This window comes from Canis lupus, chromosome 7, assembly GCF_048164855.1.
Source record: "Canis lupus baileyi chromosome 7, mCanLup2.hap1, whole genome shotgun sequence".
Classification (NCBI taxonomy): Eukaryota; Metazoa; Chordata; class Mammalia; order Carnivora; family Canidae; genus Canis; species Canis lupus.
In genome coordinates this window covers 51,505,575-51,528,299 of record NC_132844.1, presented here as the reverse complement: position 1 = coordinate 51,528,299, position 22,725 = coordinate 51,505,575, and the positions used below count along the sequence as shown (strand labels likewise).

Genomic DNA, 22,725 nt, shown 5'->3' with positions numbered 1-22,725 from the left:
AATGAATGAATGAATGAATGAATGAATGAATAAATAAATAAATAAAATCTTTAAGAAAAAAAAAAAAAACCCACCCAACTTGGTTAAATCATGAATGTATAAACAGAGAATATTAGCAAGCTTATTAGAATATGGTCCAGTACCAGCAACATCAGTATAGTTTTCTAAATTTAACCACATTCAGATGCCTTGAGTATATAAAATGTTCAGAAACACAAATTTGTTTTTTCCTTGATTTTACCACTGTGTTTATGAATAAATACTGTTAAAACAATGTCCCCAGTAACAGAGACAGAAAGAAAACAACTTTGCTTGTAGGTGACAAGATACTCAATGAACTATGTAAGAAACCTGAACATTCCTAGTTACTATTAAGAAACATTTGTGCTCAGTATCTACTTCTAGTCAGTGTCCAACAATGCGCTTTTAAGACACAATTCAGATTTTTAAATGCAGTTTAGAAATACTAGATTTACCTTCAAACACCATCAATATAAAAAATAACTAAACTAATGGAATATAAATATATCTGGGAAAAACAAATATAAGTTAACTGGTTAAAAAAAAAAAAACCCACATACAAGGAATGCCTCATTCTCTAATGACCATGGCTATCTTTTTATTTAATTTTTTTCTTCAAGTTTTTATTGAAATTCCAGTTAATAGTAATATTAGTTTCAGGTGTAGAATTTAGTGACACTCCCTTACATACAAATGCCACATGCTCATCACAAGTGCCCTCCTTAATCCCCATCACCTGTATAACCCATCCCTCTTCCCAACTACCCCATCCCAGCAACCCTGAGTTTATTCTCTATCATTGAGTCTGTTTGACCATGGAGATAAAGGAGATAGAACAGATATTATAAAACTTCCAAGTAAAAAAAAAAATAAAAAATAAAAAATAAAAAATAAAACTTCCAAGTGAACATTTTAAGTTACCATTTACAAGTCTTTGCTTGAAAGGTGAGGCACTGACTAGTAAACCACTGCATCAATATTATTACATTTAATATTAATAACCCTATAAGACATTATCATCCCCATTTTATAGATAAAAAAAATTGAGGCTGAGATCATTTTGCCCACAGCTATATGTTCATTTACACTCAAATGAAAATGCTTTTGACAACTCTAGATTTATAGCACAGTTATTTTATGGGATCATAAGCTTGTTAATAAGCTATGTATTTTCTAAATAGTCACTTAAGCAAATTTGGGGACTTAACCTACACAGGCAAATTGGTCCTTCAAACTCAATGATGACATATCAGCCCTAATATTTCCCATCCAATTTTACTGGCTTTATGCATGGTAAGAACACACTCAAATACTGAAGATATTTTCCTAAATTCACATGCACTTCTCTCCTAACTAGAGGACAATTTTCTTAACTTTGACGGCCACTACACAGAGTTAAAAAAAACAAACTTAGAAAAATTACACATTTGCTTCTAAATGTTTTCTGACATGTTTACAACCTGCAGTTGGAACTCTGTAAAAGGAGATTTGATGAAATCTCATACATTGTAAATAATCCAAAACCTGGTATTACCTGTTTAAGAAATGGACCTGAAGCCAGACAGATTTCAATTCTGATAATGCCTCTTGCCATTAAGTAGCTGAAAAGGCCTGTCCGGCAGCTAACACTAGAGTGAATTCAAAAGTTGTACTTACTGCCACATTTGTGGCATACATTTCCGAAGTTTGTTTTTGAATAGGCACACTCCAGTAATAAACAAAATCTGCACCAGAAAAGTTGCGTGTCCACTATGAAAAGGTAAGTGCTTTCTTCTTCTTCTTCTTCTTTTTTTTTTTTGCATACATAGAGTGCTTAGCAGACAAAAGAACACCCAGCAACATCCATCTTACCTCTCCCCCACAGCCCTCATCCTGGTGCAAAATGAAGTGTTTTCCTGGCAACCCAGGAGTTAGAACTTCTATCTCCTACAGAAACAGAATAAATGGTGGCTAGCGTCAGGACCTTTTACACCAAAGGTGAAAGCATCTCCAAGCTGCTCTGGGAATCTACGCACTTATATGGTTGTCACGACAAAATACTTTTGATTTCCAAAAAAGCCAGCATACACATATCTTTAGAATACAACACATTTTTACCCACAGCAACTGGTGGCAGCCTTCGCTTTACTCAACAGTCTAAAGATTACCTTCAGGTGAATTTCAAAACATTCCACAAAAAGCAGTAATTTGGTATCACGCCAACACAGTCCAACATATCACATCTCAAACACCATCTTCTGTCTGGCAAGGCCATCGTCCATCTCCAGGGCCACACCAGCCACCACACCCTTCTCCACTTTTATCTGCCCAGCCTTTTGCACAGTTACTTCCCGAGGCTTCTGATTACAAACACACTTGCTTGCTACCTGACCTTGCCTGCAGACTTCTACTTGGCAGTTATGATCCTTGAGATCCTTTGTGCAAGGAATGGTGGTAACACTGGAGTAGTTAACTTCTCTCCTGCTTTTTCAAAAGCTCATCAAGGAAGCCTCCCACGACAAGGAGTTTGAAAATCAGACTCACATTTTAAGTGGCAACCATCCTAAGAAATAAATTACATATGACTTAAGACATACCTGCTCATGCACACTCTCAAATCACTCAAAAGTTTGACACGATACTCTTGCTATATTTATAACAAAGTGATCCTCTTCATCCTATTTTTTTTTTTTTTTTAAAGTTCGGAGGAGAAAAAAAAAAAAAAAAAAACACCTAGGGAAACCGAAATTTATTTCTCAACCCGCTAATGGATCATGAGCAGTTTGAAAAATAATGTTCTGTAACACAAAAAAGTGATTACTTTGACATGATACTAGAGGCATCAGCAAATAGGCGTGAGGCTTTCCTACCCTCCTCTAAAACCTCACCTTCTCCCTGCCCAGTCCTAGAGATACCACAGTGGAGAATGAGTTCTTGCAACACCACAGGTCAGGGATGGGACAGAGAACCAATTTTGGAGGACTAAGGTTTAACTGAAGTGCCTTTTCAGGCATAGAAAGTGGGGTTCCCCCCTCCCCTTAACCATCTGTTACACTTCACAATCTCAATTCTTCAAGACCCTTGCATCAAGGCTGCCTATTTCCAACTGGACTGTCAACACTTGCCAGCAGGAACTTTACTCTTCTTGAAAATCCTACACCCCACCCCAACATGTGACTGAAATAGAACTTAAAGTAATGAGAAACTTTTTTTTTTTTAAATCTCATATAACTTTTCTACTTCATCCTCTTCAAAGTACGTGGATTTAGGGGGAAAAGAAGCAAAAGGAAGTGCGGGAGAGGAAAAAAAAAATCGGGGCTGGGGGACAGAGGATAGATCATTAAATGCACACAATATACAAAAATGAACATACACAAGGTCAGATGCTGTGGAACAAGGAACTTTAGAATAAAACTGAAGAATTACCAAAGTAGGACAAACCCCTTCTATTAGAAGTGTGAGTTACTATTATGCCTTTCTCAGGTAAAACAGCACAATTATTTCAACTGTAAAAATAATTATTTTCCAATCTTAGAAATAAACTGAAGTTTTGGGAGGACAGTGATTCTGCATTGATGTAGCAGCACCCTGACACTTGGGTCAAGCATTAAGAACACGGACTTGGGGTGCCTGCGTTTGGCCCAGGGCGTGATCCTGGAGTCCAGGGATCGAGTCCCACATCAAGCTCCCTGCGTGGAGCTTGCTTCTCCCTCTGCCTGTGTCTCTGCCTCTCTCTGTGTCTCTCATGAATAAATAAAATCTTTAAAAAAAAAAAAAAAAACACGGAAAAAAGATAAATTTACACCTGAGCAAGCCATGGAAGGCAAATGGTAAAAACAGATGCATGCTTTTCGAAAAAGCATTTAATGATCTGAATTGTATCTGTAGAAGACTTGAAGGGAGAAGCACAGAGAGCTTTGGCAGAAGAAAACTCCATCTAAAAGGGGGCAAGTCTTTCCAGATCCTTCCAATAAACAACGGTTCAACATACTGAAAATGCAAAGACATTTCAGCTCTAGGCAGAACACACGTGGAAGCACCGATAGGCCAGGGTTAGACGTCGGATCCAGGCCACGGGGAGCCAACTAACAAATCTCAAATGCGAAGCTTCAAGAGTTCCCTTTTAGAGTTTTGTTTTGTTTTTCCCTTTCCCCTCTTTTAGAATTTAACAGGACCAGGAAGTTTCTTCCCTTTTTGGGGGGGAAAACTGAGCCGTCATTCGTGTTCCATGCCTATAAAGTGGTGATGGGGTGTGGGGGGGGTGCGAGGGCGAGGAGGGGTGGGTGAAGAGGGTGCGAGGGAGCGGAGAAGCAGCTGGAGGTCTAGAAAGTAACCTGCCCGCGTGGGGCTGAAGACCGGACCCCCAGCAGCAATGGCCCTCCCGGGACCAGTGGGTCCAACCGGGTCCTTTTCTCACTGATGGCAATAGCGCCTTTCGACACCAGGCGCCAGGTCGCGACATCCCAGCCTGGAAACTCCGGGAGGCACCAGGTGTCACACTTGCTCACGATCGCGCCCTCCCAGCGCCTAACCCATTGGCTGAACCAAGGGGGAAACCCTAAGAACGAATGAATGGGAGGGAGGGAGGGTGGGTTCGGGCCGGGCCCCAGGCTCCGGGGGGCCCCGCCGGGCGGGGACCTCGGGGCGCAGCGCAGGACGCGCACCGCCGAACAAAGGAGGCGCGGGGCGGCCTGACAGGGGCGCCCGGCGGGGGCGGAGGCCGCGGGCGCTCACCTCGTCGCCCCACTTGAGCACGTCCTTGTGCCGGTCCTTGACGGCGTGGTAGATGTGCAGGAACTGGAGGATCCCGTGCCGCCGCACGTGGTCGGCGTGGCGCTTGGTCTCCTCCCAGCTCAGCGGCGAGCCTTGGGACAGCAGCCCCATGGCTGCCCCCTCCTCCTCCTCCTCCTCCTCCTCCTCCTCCTCGGGGTGGACGGCGGCCGCTGCTCAGGGTGCGGGGCGCGAGCCGGCCCCTCGGCTGCCCGCACAGGACCGCGGCGGCGGCGGCGGCTGCTCCGCCCCGCGGGGGCGCCCTTGGGCCGCGGCCGGCCGAGGGAGGGTCCGCTCCGCTCCGCTCCCCTGCGCGGGGTCCTCGCCGCCCAGGTGACCGACTCGGGGGTCCCGCACGCCGCGCGGACACAGAGGCACAGGACGGGAGGGCAGGCTGCGCGGCTCTCGGCCCCGCGGCCTCGCCCCCCGCCCCCCGCCCGCTCGCTCCGGCTCCGAGGCGGCGGCGGCGGCGGAGGACCCCGCAGCCGCGCTGCCGCAGCGGCTCTCGCTTCTCTTTACCGGTGTCGTGCACTGGCTTCTTCCTACTTGTGACCGAGACCTGCGCCGCCACCGAGCATGCCCAGTCCTCCCATCTGCTCGCTCGCGGCTCCAGGGTGCGATCCGCCGCTCCGGGTTTTATAGACTACGGGCGGGGGCGGGGAAAGAAGGCGGTGCAGGAGCGGGGGCGTGGCCGGGGGCTCTAAGGGGGCCTCGGAGCAGGCGTGCGCAGGCGTGGTCGGGGCGGAGTCAGGGGGCGGAGCTCTCCGAGGGCGCGCGGTGGAAAAGTGAGGTCCGGCAGCCTTTAAGCAAACGGGAGATCATGTAAAAACCTGTTTTCTCGGATCCAAAGACATAAACTTTGGGTTGGGGAAGAAATTCGGTTATTTGAATTAGTGAACAACTCACTATATTCGTTTTGGGGTGAGCAAAGGCCTCTCACACAGGTGAGAGCAGCCCAGTATGGTAATGACTCACTCCATCGCTTGGGGGTCAGATGAAACACCTGTTCAACTCTAGTTTCCACGGTTGACAGACTGTGAGATCTCGGGCAAATCATTTCCATACCTGTGTAAAATTTATTCTATCTTTTTATGGATTTTGTAACACTGTGTACAATGCGGACATGCATAGAGTCAGCAGCCAATAAATTACTTGGTTATTAAGAGGAATCAATTTGTCTGCAGGTTTTATGTATATTCAATGTGTATATATCACAAGTATTTGTGTATTCTTTATTTATGACATGTATTCTTGGGATGGCCCAGATACCATCATTACAACAGAAGGGACTTTGTCAACATCTCCAGATGGATTTTTTTTTTTTTTTTAAGGAATCATCTCCAAAGTATATCCCTCATCCAAACCTAATATTCATTATGTGACTAAAATGATGTTCATGTGAGCTTACCAAGGAGTAGAAAATATCAGGTACAACTGGGGATGATCCTATGCTGGTAAAAAAGAGAAGGAAGGAGGTACCTCACCCCAAAAACTCCGTGTTGATAGAGTAATGATGTGTCAAGGAGGGAAAAAGTGACAGCAACTAGACCACGCGTGCACTGAGGCCAGAAAGTGTGTATTTATTGTGCCCACTTCCATCAACTACAAAGTCAACATTTAGTAAGCGCTCATTAACTGCTGAATGGATATATGATAGTGGGAGTCTCTTCATACCCCATCATAGTGGATGTGCCCCTCAGGCACTGGGGACATGGATACCCAAGGTCTGGCTGTAATTTCCACAGTGGAATGTGTGTATGTGTGTGGGGTGTGGATGGGGACATGGGACTGTGGGAGTGTTTGAAGCTAAGAGGATGTTTCAGTCCCCAGCACACAGCAAGAATAAAAACCAAGCCTCATTCTAATTTGTTCCCGGCTGACTCAGCAACCTCAGCTCCTGCACCTACTCTTCCTTGTACCCTCTGCACCAACATCACCAGGCTTGTTTGGTCCCAACTTTCCACTGTTTTGTTTTGTTTTGTCTTGTTTTTTTTTGTTTTTTTTTTTTTTTGTGGTAAGAATTCTCCACCTGACACATTCCTGTTTATCCGTTTAATCCCAGTTATTCCCCTGTTTAATTTGGTTGCATTTGTACATGCCTCTATTTCTGCATTACAGTAGAATCATTTTAAAAATATCACCATGGTACTGACTTCCTGTGGGATAGAGATGATTTATGCGTTTTGTATCTTTTTTTTTTTTTAAAGAAAAGTGCGTGTATAAATCTTAGCTTCTTATGGAAAACAGGGAGTGTGGGGAGCTAGGCTGGCAGTGTTGCTCATGTTTCACATGCAGGTGAGGCATCTAAAAGATCATTTTTTTTATTCTCAAAATCTCACTTTTGCATAGGCCTGCATTGTTCAACCCAATAGCCATCAATCACATGTGGCTACTGAGTATTTGAAACATGGCTAATTTGACTGTAAAACTGAATTTTAGTTTTATTTTAATCCACTTAAATATAAATTTCAAATTTGATATTCCATTTCCTTACTGGAAAACTTTTACATAAATTTGGAGCAGGTCGGGAATGTGAATTTACCTTTTTTGTCTTAGTTTTATGAAATGGAAATACAGACCAAGTATTTCCAGTGAAAATTTAGTGACCTAGGAGATGTAGTGTGAAGGTAGTACACATACTAGATGCAAAGACAATACAAAAATAAAAATGTAAACATTTCATTAATCTTACATTGATCACATGGGGCTGTAACAGTATTTTGGGTGCATTAAGATGCAGGATAGTGCTTAAATTAATTCACCCGTTTCTTTTTAGTTTTTAAAGGTGGTTAATGGGAAAACTTAGGATCTCTGTGGCTCGTATTCCACTTAATTGAAACACAGCAGGTGTAGACATTTACACTGTGCAAAGAACACACTCTTCTACACCTGCTGGATTTCCTCACAATACCCGAAGCTGGTCTCTTGGGAGAGTATCAGTTTCCTTCTAAGGAAGAATACAGGGACAAGGGTGGTTCACTAAGAGGCTAAGTTCAAGTCTAGCCAAAGCTCTACGTGGTACTGAATGCTCTGAGAGCCAACGCTGTAATCTGAGTCAGTCAGCCCCAGGTTCTGGTTGACACAAAGGGGGGCCTCTCCTACCCGAATTCTGAACCAGCACCCGAGAGCCCCTGGGCTCTGTTCAATCTCCAATTGGGTGCAGCTTGGTGGCACTGGCAGTCATGCCTTCACCAATTGCTGTTGCAAGGGGAGGATGGGGAACCCACCACAGATCAACCGAAGTCATATTCAGCAACAATCAATCCCCTTTATTTGGCTGTGGGTTTGTTTTTGTTTTGTTTTGTTTTGTTTTTTTTAGGTTTACGTCTCATTCGGTACTTCTACGAGTAGGTTTTCAGGGACTAGCTCTGGACAGCTGTTCAGGGCTTTAATGATGGCTAAAGGGAAAAGGCGCTCAGAGACCGCAGAATCAGCTCTTCTCCAAGCCTTGCCCAAAGGCGGATTCCTGCTCACCTCTTCCGCGGAAAAAAACCGGGACTCGGTCGGCCCGAACCAACCACAGCCAGGGGCGATCCTGACAGCGCTTCCCCGCCTCCTACCCGGGGGCGGCCGCGAGCCCCGCCCCCGCGACCGCCCGGAAAACCCGGACCGCGGAGCCCGGAGGCCGGCGACCCGGCGCCGCCGCGGGGCCGAGCTGAGCATGCTCCGGGAGCCGCTGAGTCGCGGGAGGAAGCGGCGCGGGCCGCGGGCGCTGCACGCCGCGTCGTTGTTGTGATACAGCCTCTGCCACGTGACTGCGCCGGGCCCGCCTCCAGGCGCGCGGTGCCGCCTCCCCGTGACTCAGCATTTTGTGCCGGTTCCGTGCTAGAGGTCAGTGCCGGGGATGCTGCTGGGGGCGAAGTCCCGGCCCTCGGCTCTTGACACCTTCCCCGCCGCCACCCCGCCTCCCGCTCAGAGTGTTGCAGCAGCCATTTCAGACTCCAGGGTTTTCAGGCCTCTCCGCAAGGAGGAAAACATACATTTCCCCGTGGTCACGCCGCTTCCAGTTTTCCCTGAGTCAGCAGCTCCGCTGAGATCCCGGAGCTGGCCTCCCAGAGATGGAGGGAGGAAAGCAGCCGGGCTGTGACTGAGGGTCTCTGAGGGAGATATTTTGCAGGTTCAGGCCCCTTGTGGTCACCTGCCCCATCCCTTACCGTTGTGTTTGGCTTGAGCATCCCCCTAGGTGCTCTCTTGGGGGGGGGGGGGGGGCGGGTCTCAATAATTCACTCTTCAGGTTGCACCTGCTTTATGCCAAGCACTTTGTTCTAGAATCCATAGAACAATCCTGGTCGTTGCCACGTTTTATAGATAGGGCAACTAAGATCCAATAATAGTAAATAACAAGTAGAGGCTACCCAGGGATCTGCTCCCGTGCACTGTTTTTTTTTTTTTTTTTTTTTTTTTTTAGATTTATTTATTCACAGAGAGGTGGAGACATAGGCAGAGAGGGAAGCCTGATGCGAGATTTGATCCCAGGACACCGAGAACCCAGAGATCACGACCTGAGCCGAAGGCGGATGCTCAACCACTGAGCCTCCCAGGTGCCCCTCCTGATGCACCTCTCTACCAGACCTCACAGCCTGGGTTAAGCTGAGGGCCTCCTTCTGGGGGTTCTTCCTTGCTCTTGATACTGCCTCCACTGAGCCCTCCTCTCCTTTGACACCTCCTTTCCCCCAAAAGACCTCTGTTTAGACAATGAGGTGTTTCAGATTTTCTTGCTTTGTATTTTAATTAATTGGTAGAAACAAACAGCTGTTTCTTAAGTGTACACAGTACAAAATACAAAAGATGCATAAAGGATTTTTTTCCCCTACATTGCATTAAACTTGGAATTTGATTTGACTACATTGAAGAAGTACCCCCAGGGCTTTATCACAGAAGCATAGTACCCAAAGACTAGTCTTCACCATAGCTCAGGATAACCTGCCCAATCTAAGCTGTGTTCTTTATCATCAGTGACACTTGTTCAAATGAAGTTTTCCTTCCAACCTAAACATTCTCTGATGTCACTACTACTAAATTCGTTGAAAAGTGCAAATCTTCTTGTAGTATGTAATATTTCTAACACATGTTGCTGAGATGTGCAATTGTCATTCCAAGTTAACAAAACACAGAACATCTGTCAACTTGGTTTTTAGTGTATGTGCTGCAGAAGTGAGCACTGTCAACTTGGTTTTTATTTTTATTTTTTTAAGATTTTATTTATTTATTCATGACAGACACAGAGGAGAGAGAGAGAGGCAGAGACACAGGCAGAGGGAGAAGCAGGCTCCATGCGGGGAGCATGTGGTACTCGATCCCAGGTCCCCAGGACCACATCCTAGGCGGCAGCACTAAACCGCTGAGCCACCCGGGCTGCCCTCAACTTGGTTTTTAAAGCCAACTTTTAGTTCAACGGGATTTTTCTAAAGTACAAAAGTGCTTATTTTCATGTAGGGTTGCAGAAGGTTTGCTCTGTCAAGTGAAGGCCTTTTTAAGATGTGAAAAGCTGGAGTGTATAAAGAAGATGGGTAGGAGTGAACAGTGGAAGATTAAAGATGTGAGAATGATATAGGATGTCTCTAGAAGCAAGATCTCTCAGGAGGCGTGATAGAATCCAGAACACATGTCAAGTGGTAACACTTTTCATAACAGTATCGTGGCCTTCTTACAAGATGCTAGGCAAGAAGATGGGGATGCCAAAATTGATGTATTGGGACAGGAAAGGTAATGGGTGAGTCTAGCAGACTCTCTCTTTTTTTTTCACTGGAGTGTGGTTAAAGAAACATAACCTTTTATTACAGACACTTCCAAACAAACAAAAGTACAGAGGGCATAATATAATGTACCCACTGTAACTGTTACCCATCTTCAGTATCACCACATGGCTAATCTCATTTCAGGTATTCACCCCCTCCCAGTAACTTAAAGCAAATTTCACTGGTGTATGATCTTAGGTATTAGCTCTAAGTGAGGAATGTAAAAGATGATTGAGCAATTAGTATGAGGAATGATCCAAGAAGATGAAAAGGAGTGAGCAATAGGCTAATCCCTTACTGGAAATCAATTTCCTTCGTCCTGAAATTGGAGACAGTTGGTGTTATCCAGTTGTTTTTATTCCAAGTTTTCTTGCTATTGCTCTACATTATGTGACCTTGCATTTAAAAACAAAACTAAAAATCCATCCTTGTCTCATGTAGCATAAACTGTTTCACAATGGCTGGCAGGGGTAATTATTATTGTCAAAACAGGCTCACTGTCAAATGTGAGTGTGGTCTTTCAGGCATGTGTTTATGTTGTTTAAGATCCAAATTTTACTCTCTACCTTTTTCTTCCCATTTCACTCACCTTTATTCACATAAATGTATGTAAACTTTATTCTAGCTTAGATAACACCAAATAATTGAACTTTGGCACACAGCACTCCATCATTTGTGGAGGATAAAATGTTAAAAAGTACTTATCATAATCACATCATGTAGAAAGGCAATGGTACTGGATAGTAAGCAGTTTTGCTTCAATAAGGCCAGTTCCTAGAAGCAAAAACAAAAACAAAGGAATAGTATAATTCTACTTCTGAAGGGCATTTTTCCACACATAATACCCCTGCTGCTTAGTACTTAGGCTAAAATCCAATAGGTATTTTGAGGGGAAAAAATCAATTCATCTAAAGAAGACCTATCCTATAATGCACAGAACAGCCCCACACAAAGAATTATTCACATCAGTAACATGAAGATTAAGAAACCTTGGTCTACACATATCAGGATTATATCTGCAAGGGGTTCTAAGGTCATCAAAATGACTAGTTGAGAAGTACTAATATGTACAATGGTTAGTATCATTTTATTTGCAGTCATGTATACAAATCCATTCAGCTATTAAGTATACTATTAGTCTCCAGTATGCTGATGGAGCGCATGATAAGAGGGAGTAGGGCTCCTTCTTTATCCTTTCTTTTCCTCACGGCCACAATACCAATCCAGCTCTGGTCTACTCTCCTAGTCTTATTTCCTGTCCATGTGAGACCAGTTATATACTTATACCAATATTAATGTTAAACTGCAGTTCTTAGTTCCCTGCCTATGTTTTGTTTTTTTAAGAATTCAATTTTAAAGAATGAAAACTCATTAGATCTCGTAGGATCTCTGTTACTGCTGGGCAGAGAACATGGCATACTGGGAAAGTCTTGGCTTGAGCGTTAGAACTGATTTGGAACCCACCTCTGGCCCGTTTTAGCTGTAAGACCTTGGGCAAGCTCCTGGGCTTGAGAGTCATCATCTGGTTAAAAAAAAAAAAAAAAAAAGTTCATCATCTGTATAATGGGAGGAAATTGATACTTTGCCGACTGCTTGTAAAGACTGGAAATAACATGTAGAGCATCTGACACATATGGGGGGTAGCTCACTGAATGATACTTCTTTTGCATCAGTTAAGGTGAAGTAAGAATTTTAGGAGACCCAACATTACTACACTTTAGCAGCAGTAAGCTCAGAAAAGATCTTCCTGCCATGGATGTTGGAATGCTATTCTGTTGTTGCAATGGTAAGATGTTTTAGCCTTTCCTGGAAAGACACTGACTCCCCTATTACTCAAAAGCCCAGCACCTGTAAAAAGCCAGGTTTAAAAGCTCTCTCCAGGGATCCCTGGGTGGCACAGCGGTTTAGCGCCTGCCTTTGGCCCAGGGCACGATCCTGGAGACCCGGGATCGAACCCCACGTCGGGCTCCCAGTGCATGGAGCCTGCTTCTCCCTCTGCCTGTGTCTCTGCCTCTCTCTCTCTCTCTGTGTGACTATCATAAATAAATAAAAATTAAAAAAATAAATAAATAAAAGCTCTCTCCAGGCCACTAAAATCCCCTTTGCCACTTTAATTTTTAATATTTTGTGACTACTGCCAGTGTCTTCTCTTCAAGAGTAGTTCAGGTGAACCTTCACTGGCTCTTCTATCTTCTCCTTTCCTCAGTAGACACCTGTACAACATAAAGAACAGCTTGCTGGTCACCAGCTGTCTCCAGAGCTTTGGTAGGAACATGTGGAACATGCTGAACACAGCTCATATGGAAGGGTGTGCCAGTTCACCAAAGAAAGGTTGCCATTAAGCATCACTTGGTGTGGACAGCTCTGCTCTGGCCCAATCCAACTGTCACCTTCAGAGGAGTGTACAGCCAGGGCAATGGGCCTAGCTAAGCAGGTTGTTCTGTTTGTCCTTGATCTAGGGAAGGAAGGAGAACTAAGAAATCATTTATTTATTATGACCAGGAAGATTCACATTTATTCCTCCCCTTAAAACAAATAAGGCAGAGCTTCCCAAAGAGTATGCCCCGCAATACTAATGAGCTCTAACGAGTAATGAAATGTAAAAATGACATTCTTCTCAGTCCTTGTGATGGCAAAGCAGAAGCTGATTTGGGTGACCAGAGCCTCTTGGTTTGGTCACATCTCACTGTGGGCAGCAACATCCTTTGGGTACAAATATTCTCATTTTCAAGATGTATAATGTGATCAAAAGGGTTGGGAACAATTTCTGTGAGCTGTTAGCCCATTTTTACAGAGGAGGAAGCTGAAGCTCACAGGTTTTAGGAAGTACACTCAAAGGCCATACCTGTAAATAGCAAGAAAACAGCAGAACTTGGGTTTGATTCCAGGGCTGTTTGCCTTCAGAGTCCAAATTCATTCTACTTCCCACTGATTGCTGAAAGCAAAACACAATCATATCAACAGTAATACCTAAATTTTGAGTAGGCCTTTTTGGCCTATGATGTGCTTTGACAGAAGAAAGAGGTAATTAAAGAGTGAATGAATGAATATTTCCCTTATAGCTACAACTGAATTTTGTGCTTTACATAAACAGACTTAATCTTACATAAACAGACTTATTTAATCTTCTTAACAGTTTTAGTTGCTGAGCCATAAACTTATAGCAGATAGCTTTGGTGTGTTTTATACATTTAATTTGCTCTTTCATAATTTTCTTTCTATACCTCACCTCACTACTTCTAAGAACTGGACTCAAAGAATGAGCACACTAATAGGTCATATACAAGTATGATGTGTAGCTTTTGCATGTATTTTATCTTGATTCTTATCTGAGTGGAGTAAGGCAGTTTTGCAAGGGAGGAACAGGCTGAAAGGTTACTTGTCTTGCCCAAAAGTCATATTGGTAGTGCTCAAGCTAGTGGCCATTTGGAGGCCAAGCTGGGATTAGAACATATCATTATTGTTCCAACCCTGCCAGCACTTGGCCATGGATACTGATTAGTGAATATTTCATCACAAACTGAAGTCAAAAGTTGAAGTTTTTTTTTTTTTAAGATTTTATTTATTTATTCATGAGAGACATGGGCAGAGGGAGAAGCAGGCTCCACGCAGGGAGCCCAACGTGGGACTTGATCCCGGATCTCCAGGATCAGGCCCTGGGCTAAAGACGGCGCTAAACGGCTGAGCCCCCTGGGCTGCCCAGTCTTTCCTGACAGTACCTTCATCTGACCTCCTGCCTGCAAAAGATCTTACTATGTAGGCTGCCCTAATTTAACATAGAATATAATGTAATATATAAGAGGGTGCCTTAATATATATGTCCCATTTTCACACTTTACAGAATTTTAATAAGATTTTATTTTAGAGATGAAAAAAACTGACCTAAAGAAAAGTTGAATGCTAGAACCTGTACTTAAATCCAGGACTTATGACTGCAAATTCAGGACCCACCTTGCTTCAAGAGTTTCATACAAGAGAGATTTTCAAAATATCATCACCTTTACTGGGTCGGGACTGTACAAAATAAACTCTTAAATTTGATATTTTAAGTTTTTATACATTTATATTTATCTTTTTATGCCCTTTAACTTCTTCATAATTTTGGGGTTTTAGAATATTAGCTATGTCTTGTGCTCATGGAGGAAGATATAGAGAAAAATCAAATAGTGGGTGAAGGGTTGAATCACCAATCACTCAAATAATAGCCTTGAGAGGTGAGAGTACCATAGAAGCTACTATAGCTACAAGACCCTCAAGAAATAGTTTCTTTTTAAAGGAAAATCCTAAGGATGACCCATAAAGTAAATCCATGGATGTAAGACAGTATATCTTTTTAGTATCATATAATCATATTATTCACTAAAATTCATGATATTGAAAATGAAAAATCTCTGTCCACAAATGTACCTCAAACACATATCAAAGTCCTTTTTCCTGTTCAGAAACCCAAACATAACTTATGCGAGAGATTATGAACCACTTCAATGTACAGGGAACTAATCAGGGTTCCCCCTTGCCCTCAGTAAGGTCAGGGGCACAGTCCTGTGATTGTGGACATGAGTGATAGGGAAATTCACTAGGCTTTTTGAGTCATAATTAGATTGCAATAGTTATAACAATAACTAAAAACTTGAATGTGAGAATTTGTCCTTGAAATAGTATTATTACTGAAGTTAGAATTAGGTACTATCTTCTCATTTTCACTATGCAAAACAAATAACTAAGAAATTTTTTTTTACAGATGTCTTTTAATATTTAAGAACATGGATTAAATATGTCCATAAACTAGCTGTGAAATTAGTACCAGTGCTGATCTGGGCTACAAAGAATGTCTGGAAGTTTGGACAATATATAAAGTTTTATGATTAACTAAAACAATTCTTTGCCAGTTGGATTAAATTTGTGTTTATTTAACAAATATGTTTGAGGTACCCTTTCTGCATGAGTCCTGTTCTTGGTGCTGAAGATACTGGGTGAATGGGAAAGGCAACATTTTTGTTCCCATGGAGCTTTCCTTCTAGAGGGAGAAGGTAGATAATGAACAAGAAAATAAACTTAATTTTTGAAGAAAATAATAGCACCTATTATCGTGATGATTTGTGTGTGTCAAACTGTCTTCTGCTTAGTTTTGCTAATGATTTAGCTACAGTGCTGTTATGTTGCACACTGAAAAAAAGGACTAGCTCTGTAGAATTTCTCTTTGGTCCCCCTGGAGATTAGATCAGTTGAAGAATTCCCCTCTGCTTTCTTGATCTTCAGGTAGGGCATATAGCTTCCTTCTCAGATTCCTTCAAAATGAGATAATCAGTGGGAAATGTTATTGAAAGACAGATGCTTTAGTTACCTTTGATAGCTTCTGGTTTCTGTTATGAATCTATAGACCTTAGAAGCATAATATTTAAACAGTATCTAAAGCCTGAAGGGTTTATAAGAGATTTACTATGGAATTTGTTCAGTAAGTCAAAATAGTGTCAAAATGTCAAGGAATATTTGATTTGATGTTAATTAAATTGACTGGACTTGTTACATGATTAAGGTTTTTATATTTTCAAACATTACTTAGGATGAAAACATTAATTAATAGCATGCCTTTGGTAACATTACACTGTACTTCTGCAGGCTGACCATATTCATAAAAAGCTCCTACCACAGACGGTAGAAAGCATCTAGAATGTAAAAATAGAGAGGAAAAGTACAAATTTTTCAGAAATTTGGTACATTTGATGATGTCAGTTTTGTAAGGCGTAAATAATCTGATCCATACTCATTACATTACACTCAGGGTTGCTTAAAAATCCTTTTTTTCCCCCTTGTAAGTAAACAACATAAATTCTTCTTGAAGATGAAATCCTCAACAAAAGTTTTCTCTCTCTTACCTATTTTATTTTTATTTTTTTTTATTGGAGTTCAATTTGTCAACATATAGCATAACACCCAGTGCTCATCCCGCCAAGTGCCCCCCTCAGTGTCTGTCACCCAGTCACCGCAACCCCCTGCCCACCTCCCTTTCCACTACCCCTTGTTCATTTCCCAGAGCTAGGTGTGTCTCATGTTTTGTCACCCTCACTGATATTTTCACTCATTTTCTCTCCTTACCCCTTTATTCCCTTTCACTATTTTCTCTCTTATCTATTTAAAAATTTTCTAGATGGGGGCGCCTGGCTAGCTGAGTTGTTAGAGAGAGCATAAGACAGACTCTTGATCTCAGGGTTGTATGTTTGAGCCCCATGTTGGGTGTAGAGATTACTTTTAAGAATCATTAAAAAAATTTCTAGATGTGAAAAAGGAGACTTAGGGTCATCACTTTTTAACTAAAGTCATATGTCTTGAGTTTTCCAAGTTTTGGTTTTCAAGTTATGGCTAGTTTAGACAGTTTCAGGCTGTTTGTTTTATATTCAGATGATTATATGGTAGTTTATTTAAAAGGCAGAAACATGCCAACGTAAGTCGGCAAATATTTACTTCAACATTTAACGTCTGTTAACAGTTCAGTGCAGCTAACGTGTTGTTGCATGATTCATGAAAGCAGGATTTCTTGTAACTGTACTTAGCACACTGCTGAAATAATAAAAAAAACAATGGCTATTATGTCTTGTTTTCTCTGAGGCTTGTAGTTTAGGGATCGCATTAGTATTGCATTCCAAAGTGCCAGAAGAAGGACATAGAAACTGGTGCAGATTATAAGAAGTTCCCAGAAAATGGGAGAGAGGAAGGAAAAACAGAGGGAAAAAATGAAAGAAAGAAGAAAGGGATAAAAAGAAGGAAAGGAAGAAGATAGGAATACTGTTTTAGATTTCTGACCTACCAGTTCATTATAACCTACTCCTTCATTCCTTCAAATATTCATGTGCTGGTGATATTACTTTGGGCAAATAAATTCATTTATTTAAATTTGATATTTAATTTTAATTAATATTAAAGACCCAGTCTTAGCCTGGGTTTGGGGTGGGGGGTGTGAAGATTAAGAAAAAAAGTAAGAGAAGAAGCTGGTGGGAATGATAATAATTCCAGCCCTGGCTCATAGTCATTGTGAGGACTAAACATCATGATACATATGAAAGTGCTTTGCAAAAAGTCTCTACAGAAAATGTTCTCGATAGATACTATCAAGAAAGGCATAAAAAAAAAAAAAAAGGCACAGGCCCACTTGCCAACCTATTTTAAAACTGTATTGGAGGTATCGTAAGTGGCCTCCAGGCGAGGCTCAGGCCCCATCACATAGACAGTAGGATGAACACTTTAACAAGTGAGAAAACTTGCAAAGTGTCTAATACTCCAGATGGGTGTATGAGGGTATAGTAGGAACAGAACAATTTTTCTTTCATTAGTGCCTATAGTAAAATTTTAAAAAATCTCTAGTTTTGCAATTTAAGATATGATATCTCGTTGTTTGGGAAGAAATTGGGTAATTGATTCATCCCACAAAACAGGAAAAGATCAAGGAGGCTGATTCATCTCATTCATCCACCTAAAACAAGGTCAGGATCAGATAATTACAGACACTGTGTTCCATTAACTGAAGCCAGAGTGTGAGTCTGTCACTGTGTTCGAACTCAGCATCCTCTCATTTAATTCCCAACAATACAAGGTGGGCGACGACATCTCCATTTGCCAGGTGAATAAAGCAGCCTTTTGAGGATTTAAGCCTAATTGTAAAGTTACATATCTAGTAAATAGAATCTCAATTCAAATCCAGGTGTTCACCACCTTGCTTCTCTACTTCCAGCTCTTGGGGCATCCCTCTGCCACCTGCTCTTTCCCAATACCACAGGAGAACAAAGGTCCCGAGTCCAGGGCTCTCCTGCAAAGTCAGCTGTTGGCTCTGAGGACATTGAGGTCAGTAACCTTTCTTTCCTTGCCCTTTCCCTATTTTCTGTAGCACTTCTGATGAGTATGGGGATTTCCTTCTCACTTCATGTGGTGGTGGCACCATCTTGGAGAGCCGCTCTCCATCTGGTTGGATTGTTTCATCTCCAGCTTTTCCATGATGTTCTTCTAGTTTCAGTAGTCAGTGAATACTTTGCAGGCATTAATGGAGGAGCTGGGAAGGGTGGGGGTTCAATAAAGAAAGGCAGGTAGAGGAGTAAAATAAGGGTACTGGGGAAATATGAATAGATCTAATGTGTATTTATTAAGTGCCTACTAAATGCTAGGTATGTGCTGATGCTGGTACAAAAAGGTGAGCAAAAGGCCTGGCAGTTCTCTTACAGTACACAGCTAAGCTGGGTAGGAAGATACTTGTGTTAAAGACCCATATGAATTAATGTATAATTTAAAATTGGTATGCTTTTGACAGTAAAAGAATAAGGACATAGTTTAGATGGGACAGGGGGTGGCTGTTTCAGGAAAGGCCTCTCTGGGAAAGTGATGTTTGAAACAATGTGTTGATCAATAGTTTGAATCCTGAAATACTTGTATTATTGAGGATTCCAGAATAATAAAATTATTAACTTTTGATGAAGTTCTATGTAATAGTGGGAAATACATTTATTTTTATTACACATGCATACTTTTACTACAGCTTTTAAAAGTAAGTTGCAGCTAGAGGCTAGTATTTCTACATATGCTATAATTATATGTTTTAAGAAACTATTATTGCCTTCATATCTCCTGAAGTAAACCATGATAATCACCTTTTTTTTTTTTCAGATAAAATAACTATTGTGTTGTGAAGGGATTTCTTTTTTCCTTATATCCCCCAACTAACCAAAGTCTACTCCTTTCTATACACACACACACGTACCTATACATATATATATACTTTCTATATATGCATTCTTTTCTCACTATTTAATGTCTGTTTTAATGTGAATATCTACAATGTATGCGTTATATCACATTTTCAAGTCTTATGTAAGCATATAGTGTTTTGTGCCCAGTAAAACATTACTTAAATACTTATTTAGGATACACCTACATTTTCATAGAGAATAAATTGATGAAATTTTAGCAACCTTTAGTGGTGACCAAATGAAACACTTCAAAAGCTTTTAGAAAGTATTTAATAAAATATGTACTTTCCTTCCTTTATGCAGGGTATAAATTATCATTTTGTTTTCTACTGAAAGTTAGTGTTTGAATAACTTACATTAAAAAAATGAGGTCATCTTCCCTAGTGGGAAATAATATTGATCAAAATCCTTTACATTTCATCCTACCACTATGCAAAAACTTTATGTAAAACTATATATGTCTATTTCAAAATGTAAAAGTAACATTTGTAAGGAATCTCACTATCATCAAAGCATTAAAAGCACTGTTAAGGGCAGCCCCGGTGGTGCAGCGGTTTAGCACTGCCTGCAGCCCAGGGCGTGATCCTGGAGACTTGGGATCGAGTCCCATGTCGGGCTCCCTGCATGGAGCCTGCTTCTCTCTCTGCCTGTCTCTGCCTCTCTCTCTCTCTCTGTGTCTCTCATGAATAAATAAATAAAATCTTAAAAAAATTAAAATAAAATAAAAGCACTGTTAATTTTTTAATTGCTGAATAACAGGAAAGTTTGTTAAATAGTATAAATATCATATTTCCTTGGTTCTGATTCTTCCTGTAGTTTATATCTGAATTCAGGGTTTATTCTATAATAAACATGTAACATATGATCATATGTTATTCTATAACATGTTTTATTATTCTATATATGTATTCTCTATATATAATATGCTTTATTATTCTATAATAACATATGATCTATGATACGAGCAGGGTAAAAAAATTTTTCCAAAACCCCCCTCTTACTTAAATCCATGGTGCAATTTACAACTAATGGCAAAATATGGGATGACGTACATACCGTTGTCAACAGCATGTCTTGACTTCATCCATCTGAGGTATGCATAAAATGAAATACCTTTACATTTTAATACCCAACTTACCGTGGTTCCTCTGCCCAGAATGTGATCGTTTGATCTCAGTCCTGCCCCTCAGCTCCCCACTGTTCCATGCACCTGCTAGGTTTTTTTGAGAGTCCTGGAAGGGATACCTTAACCAGCTTTATAAGCTGGTCCTCTGGCGTCACCACAAAGGACCTATGTGCTCTTCTTCCTGCTCTGGTTCCTGTGACAAGAAGCAAAATCACATGAGATTTTCTAGGTCTGCACAGAGAGCGAGGAGGTCCCCTGATGCTGCCCACCCAGCACTGATGAACTTTCCTAACCCCTATAGCTTCAGTGTGCTTAGGCCAGAAGGGGCTGGAACTCAATGCCAAACTGCTCTTAACTCTCCTTGGTCTGGAAGCAGCTCTATTCAGAGCCAGATGGTCTCCGAGTCTCTCTGGGAAGCTTCTGCTGCACCTCCTTATCTTATTGCCTCTATGGACTCTTTAACCCTCTTTTTGGTTGGCCTCCCTCCCAGATGCTAGTCTCCACAGTAAGTCCAGGTGGTTCCAAACCATTACCTTCTTAACAAGAAAACTCTGCAACAGCCTCCCTTTTTTTCCCAGAACATCAAGTCTGTTAATGGAAAATTGAGACGGAGGCAGTCAGCAGCAGACCACGCTAGCTGGTAACCCATTTTTATTTTTAATTTAGTTTTTTAAAGATTTTATTTATTCATGAGAGACACACAGAGAGAGAGGCAGAGACATAGGCAGAGGGAGAAGCAGGCTCCCTGCAGGGAGCCCGATGCAGGACTAGATCCCAGGACTCTGAGATCAGCCCTGAGCTGAAGGCAGATACTCAACCACTGAGGCACCAAGGCATCCCTGTTACCCCATTTTTAGATTAGGAAACTCAACAGAGAAAATAAGAGCTTGAATGACTTGCCCAAGGTCACTGACTTATGAAAAGCATTCACAGGATTTGTCCTCAGGACTGCCTCTTCAAAGCCTGCTATCCCACCTCCCATAAAAGGTTCTGAGTTTCTTCTGCCTCCCATGGCCTTTTTTCCTTCTTGCTGGGCATAGCAACTGAGGTAAACAGAGCAAGGGGTGGAAGCACCCACATTACTGCTGTCATCAGAGCAGGCATAATGAGAGCACAATGCACTAACAAAAAGGCTTCTGAACAGAATTTTCAGCTTTTATCTTGTATTTTTGTTTCTTTTATACAGTTTGATGTATGCACTTAGATGCTTAAAAAAGAAAGAAGCTCCAGATTGCTGAGAAAAAAATTATAAAATTGATAATATCTTTTGTTACTAAGTCATATTTATGGTTTTAAGTGAGTTTGGATGCTTTTCTCACCAGTTTTCTCCCTTAAAAGAACCGCAAATTGAAATTCAGTTTATTCACTCAGTCCAGCATTTCCTTTCTTCTTTCCTTGCCCCCACACCCCCCTGCATTGATCATTTTAGGAAGCACTTGCAAGATTTGAGACACAAAAGCTAAGCATTATGGGATATAGAGATGAACGCAACTGATATGTTTCTTAGGATACTACACTGCAAAGAACTGGATCTTTAGAACAGAAGATAAATATAAATACAAAAACAAAACCCCAAACAAAAACTTCTAATGAAAATTAGATAAGGATGAATATTTAAACAAAATTCTGATAAAGTGCTGTTTCATTTGACTGTTTGTCTTGTACATAAATTTCTCTCCACTGGAAGGTAGGAGAGCAGGGCATTGCTGGGTAGTAATGCAGAAGTGGTATATAGGCTATTTGAAAGATAGTTGAAAAGTTGTTATGTAGAGATGGGACCTGGAGATAGAGTTTTAGGCAGTAGGACCATGAGAACTACATCATGGAATTAGAGATTGAAGCTGTTCATAGTCAATGGTATTTTGTTTTGATGGAATGTTAAATTTTGAAGGTGAATGATAAAAAATAAGTTTTAAGCAATAGGTCAAATCCTATCCCAGAAGATGTAAAATGCTAATCTAAAGACTGAAGATAGTTAGATAGATAGATAGATAGATAGATAGATAGATAGATAGATAGATAAATAAATAAATAAATAAATAAATACTGAAGACTTTCAGGGCTTTTTTTTCCTCTAACGTGCTGAAGTCTGAGTCAGTTGCACTCCTTAATTTATAGCAGATTGGCCATTGGTCTGTGCTGGACTCTTCTGTTTCATTCATTCACTTATTCATTCATTTTTATTTCCTTTTATTTCCACTTCTGATTTCTATCCCCACCTCCACCAATGGCAACCATTCTAATTTCTAATGCCCTTGATATTTATATTTTCTTTGTGCATTTTTTTACAAATATTGTGTGCATGCTCTTTAAAATACCCTCTTTATAGCAGAAAATTTCAAACATAAAAAAGTAGAAT

General features: G+C 41.3%; 1 protein-coding gene across 1 annotated transcript in view; it reads right to left on the bottom strand.

The window, feature by feature from the left end:
• GCLC (glutamate-cysteine ligase catalytic subunit) overlaps nt 1-4,958 on the bottom strand; it is a 48,548-nt gene extending 43,590 nt beyond the window's left edge. The window contains exon 1 of the mRNA XM_072832632.1: nt 4,735-4,958. Coding sequence (XP_072688733.1) covers nt 4,735-4,884 — 150 coding nt within the window. The 5' untranslated portion in view covers nt 4,885-4,958. The remainder of the gene's footprint in view (nt 1-4,734) is intronic.
• Nucleotides 4,959-22,725: the final 17,767 nt, after the last annotated feature.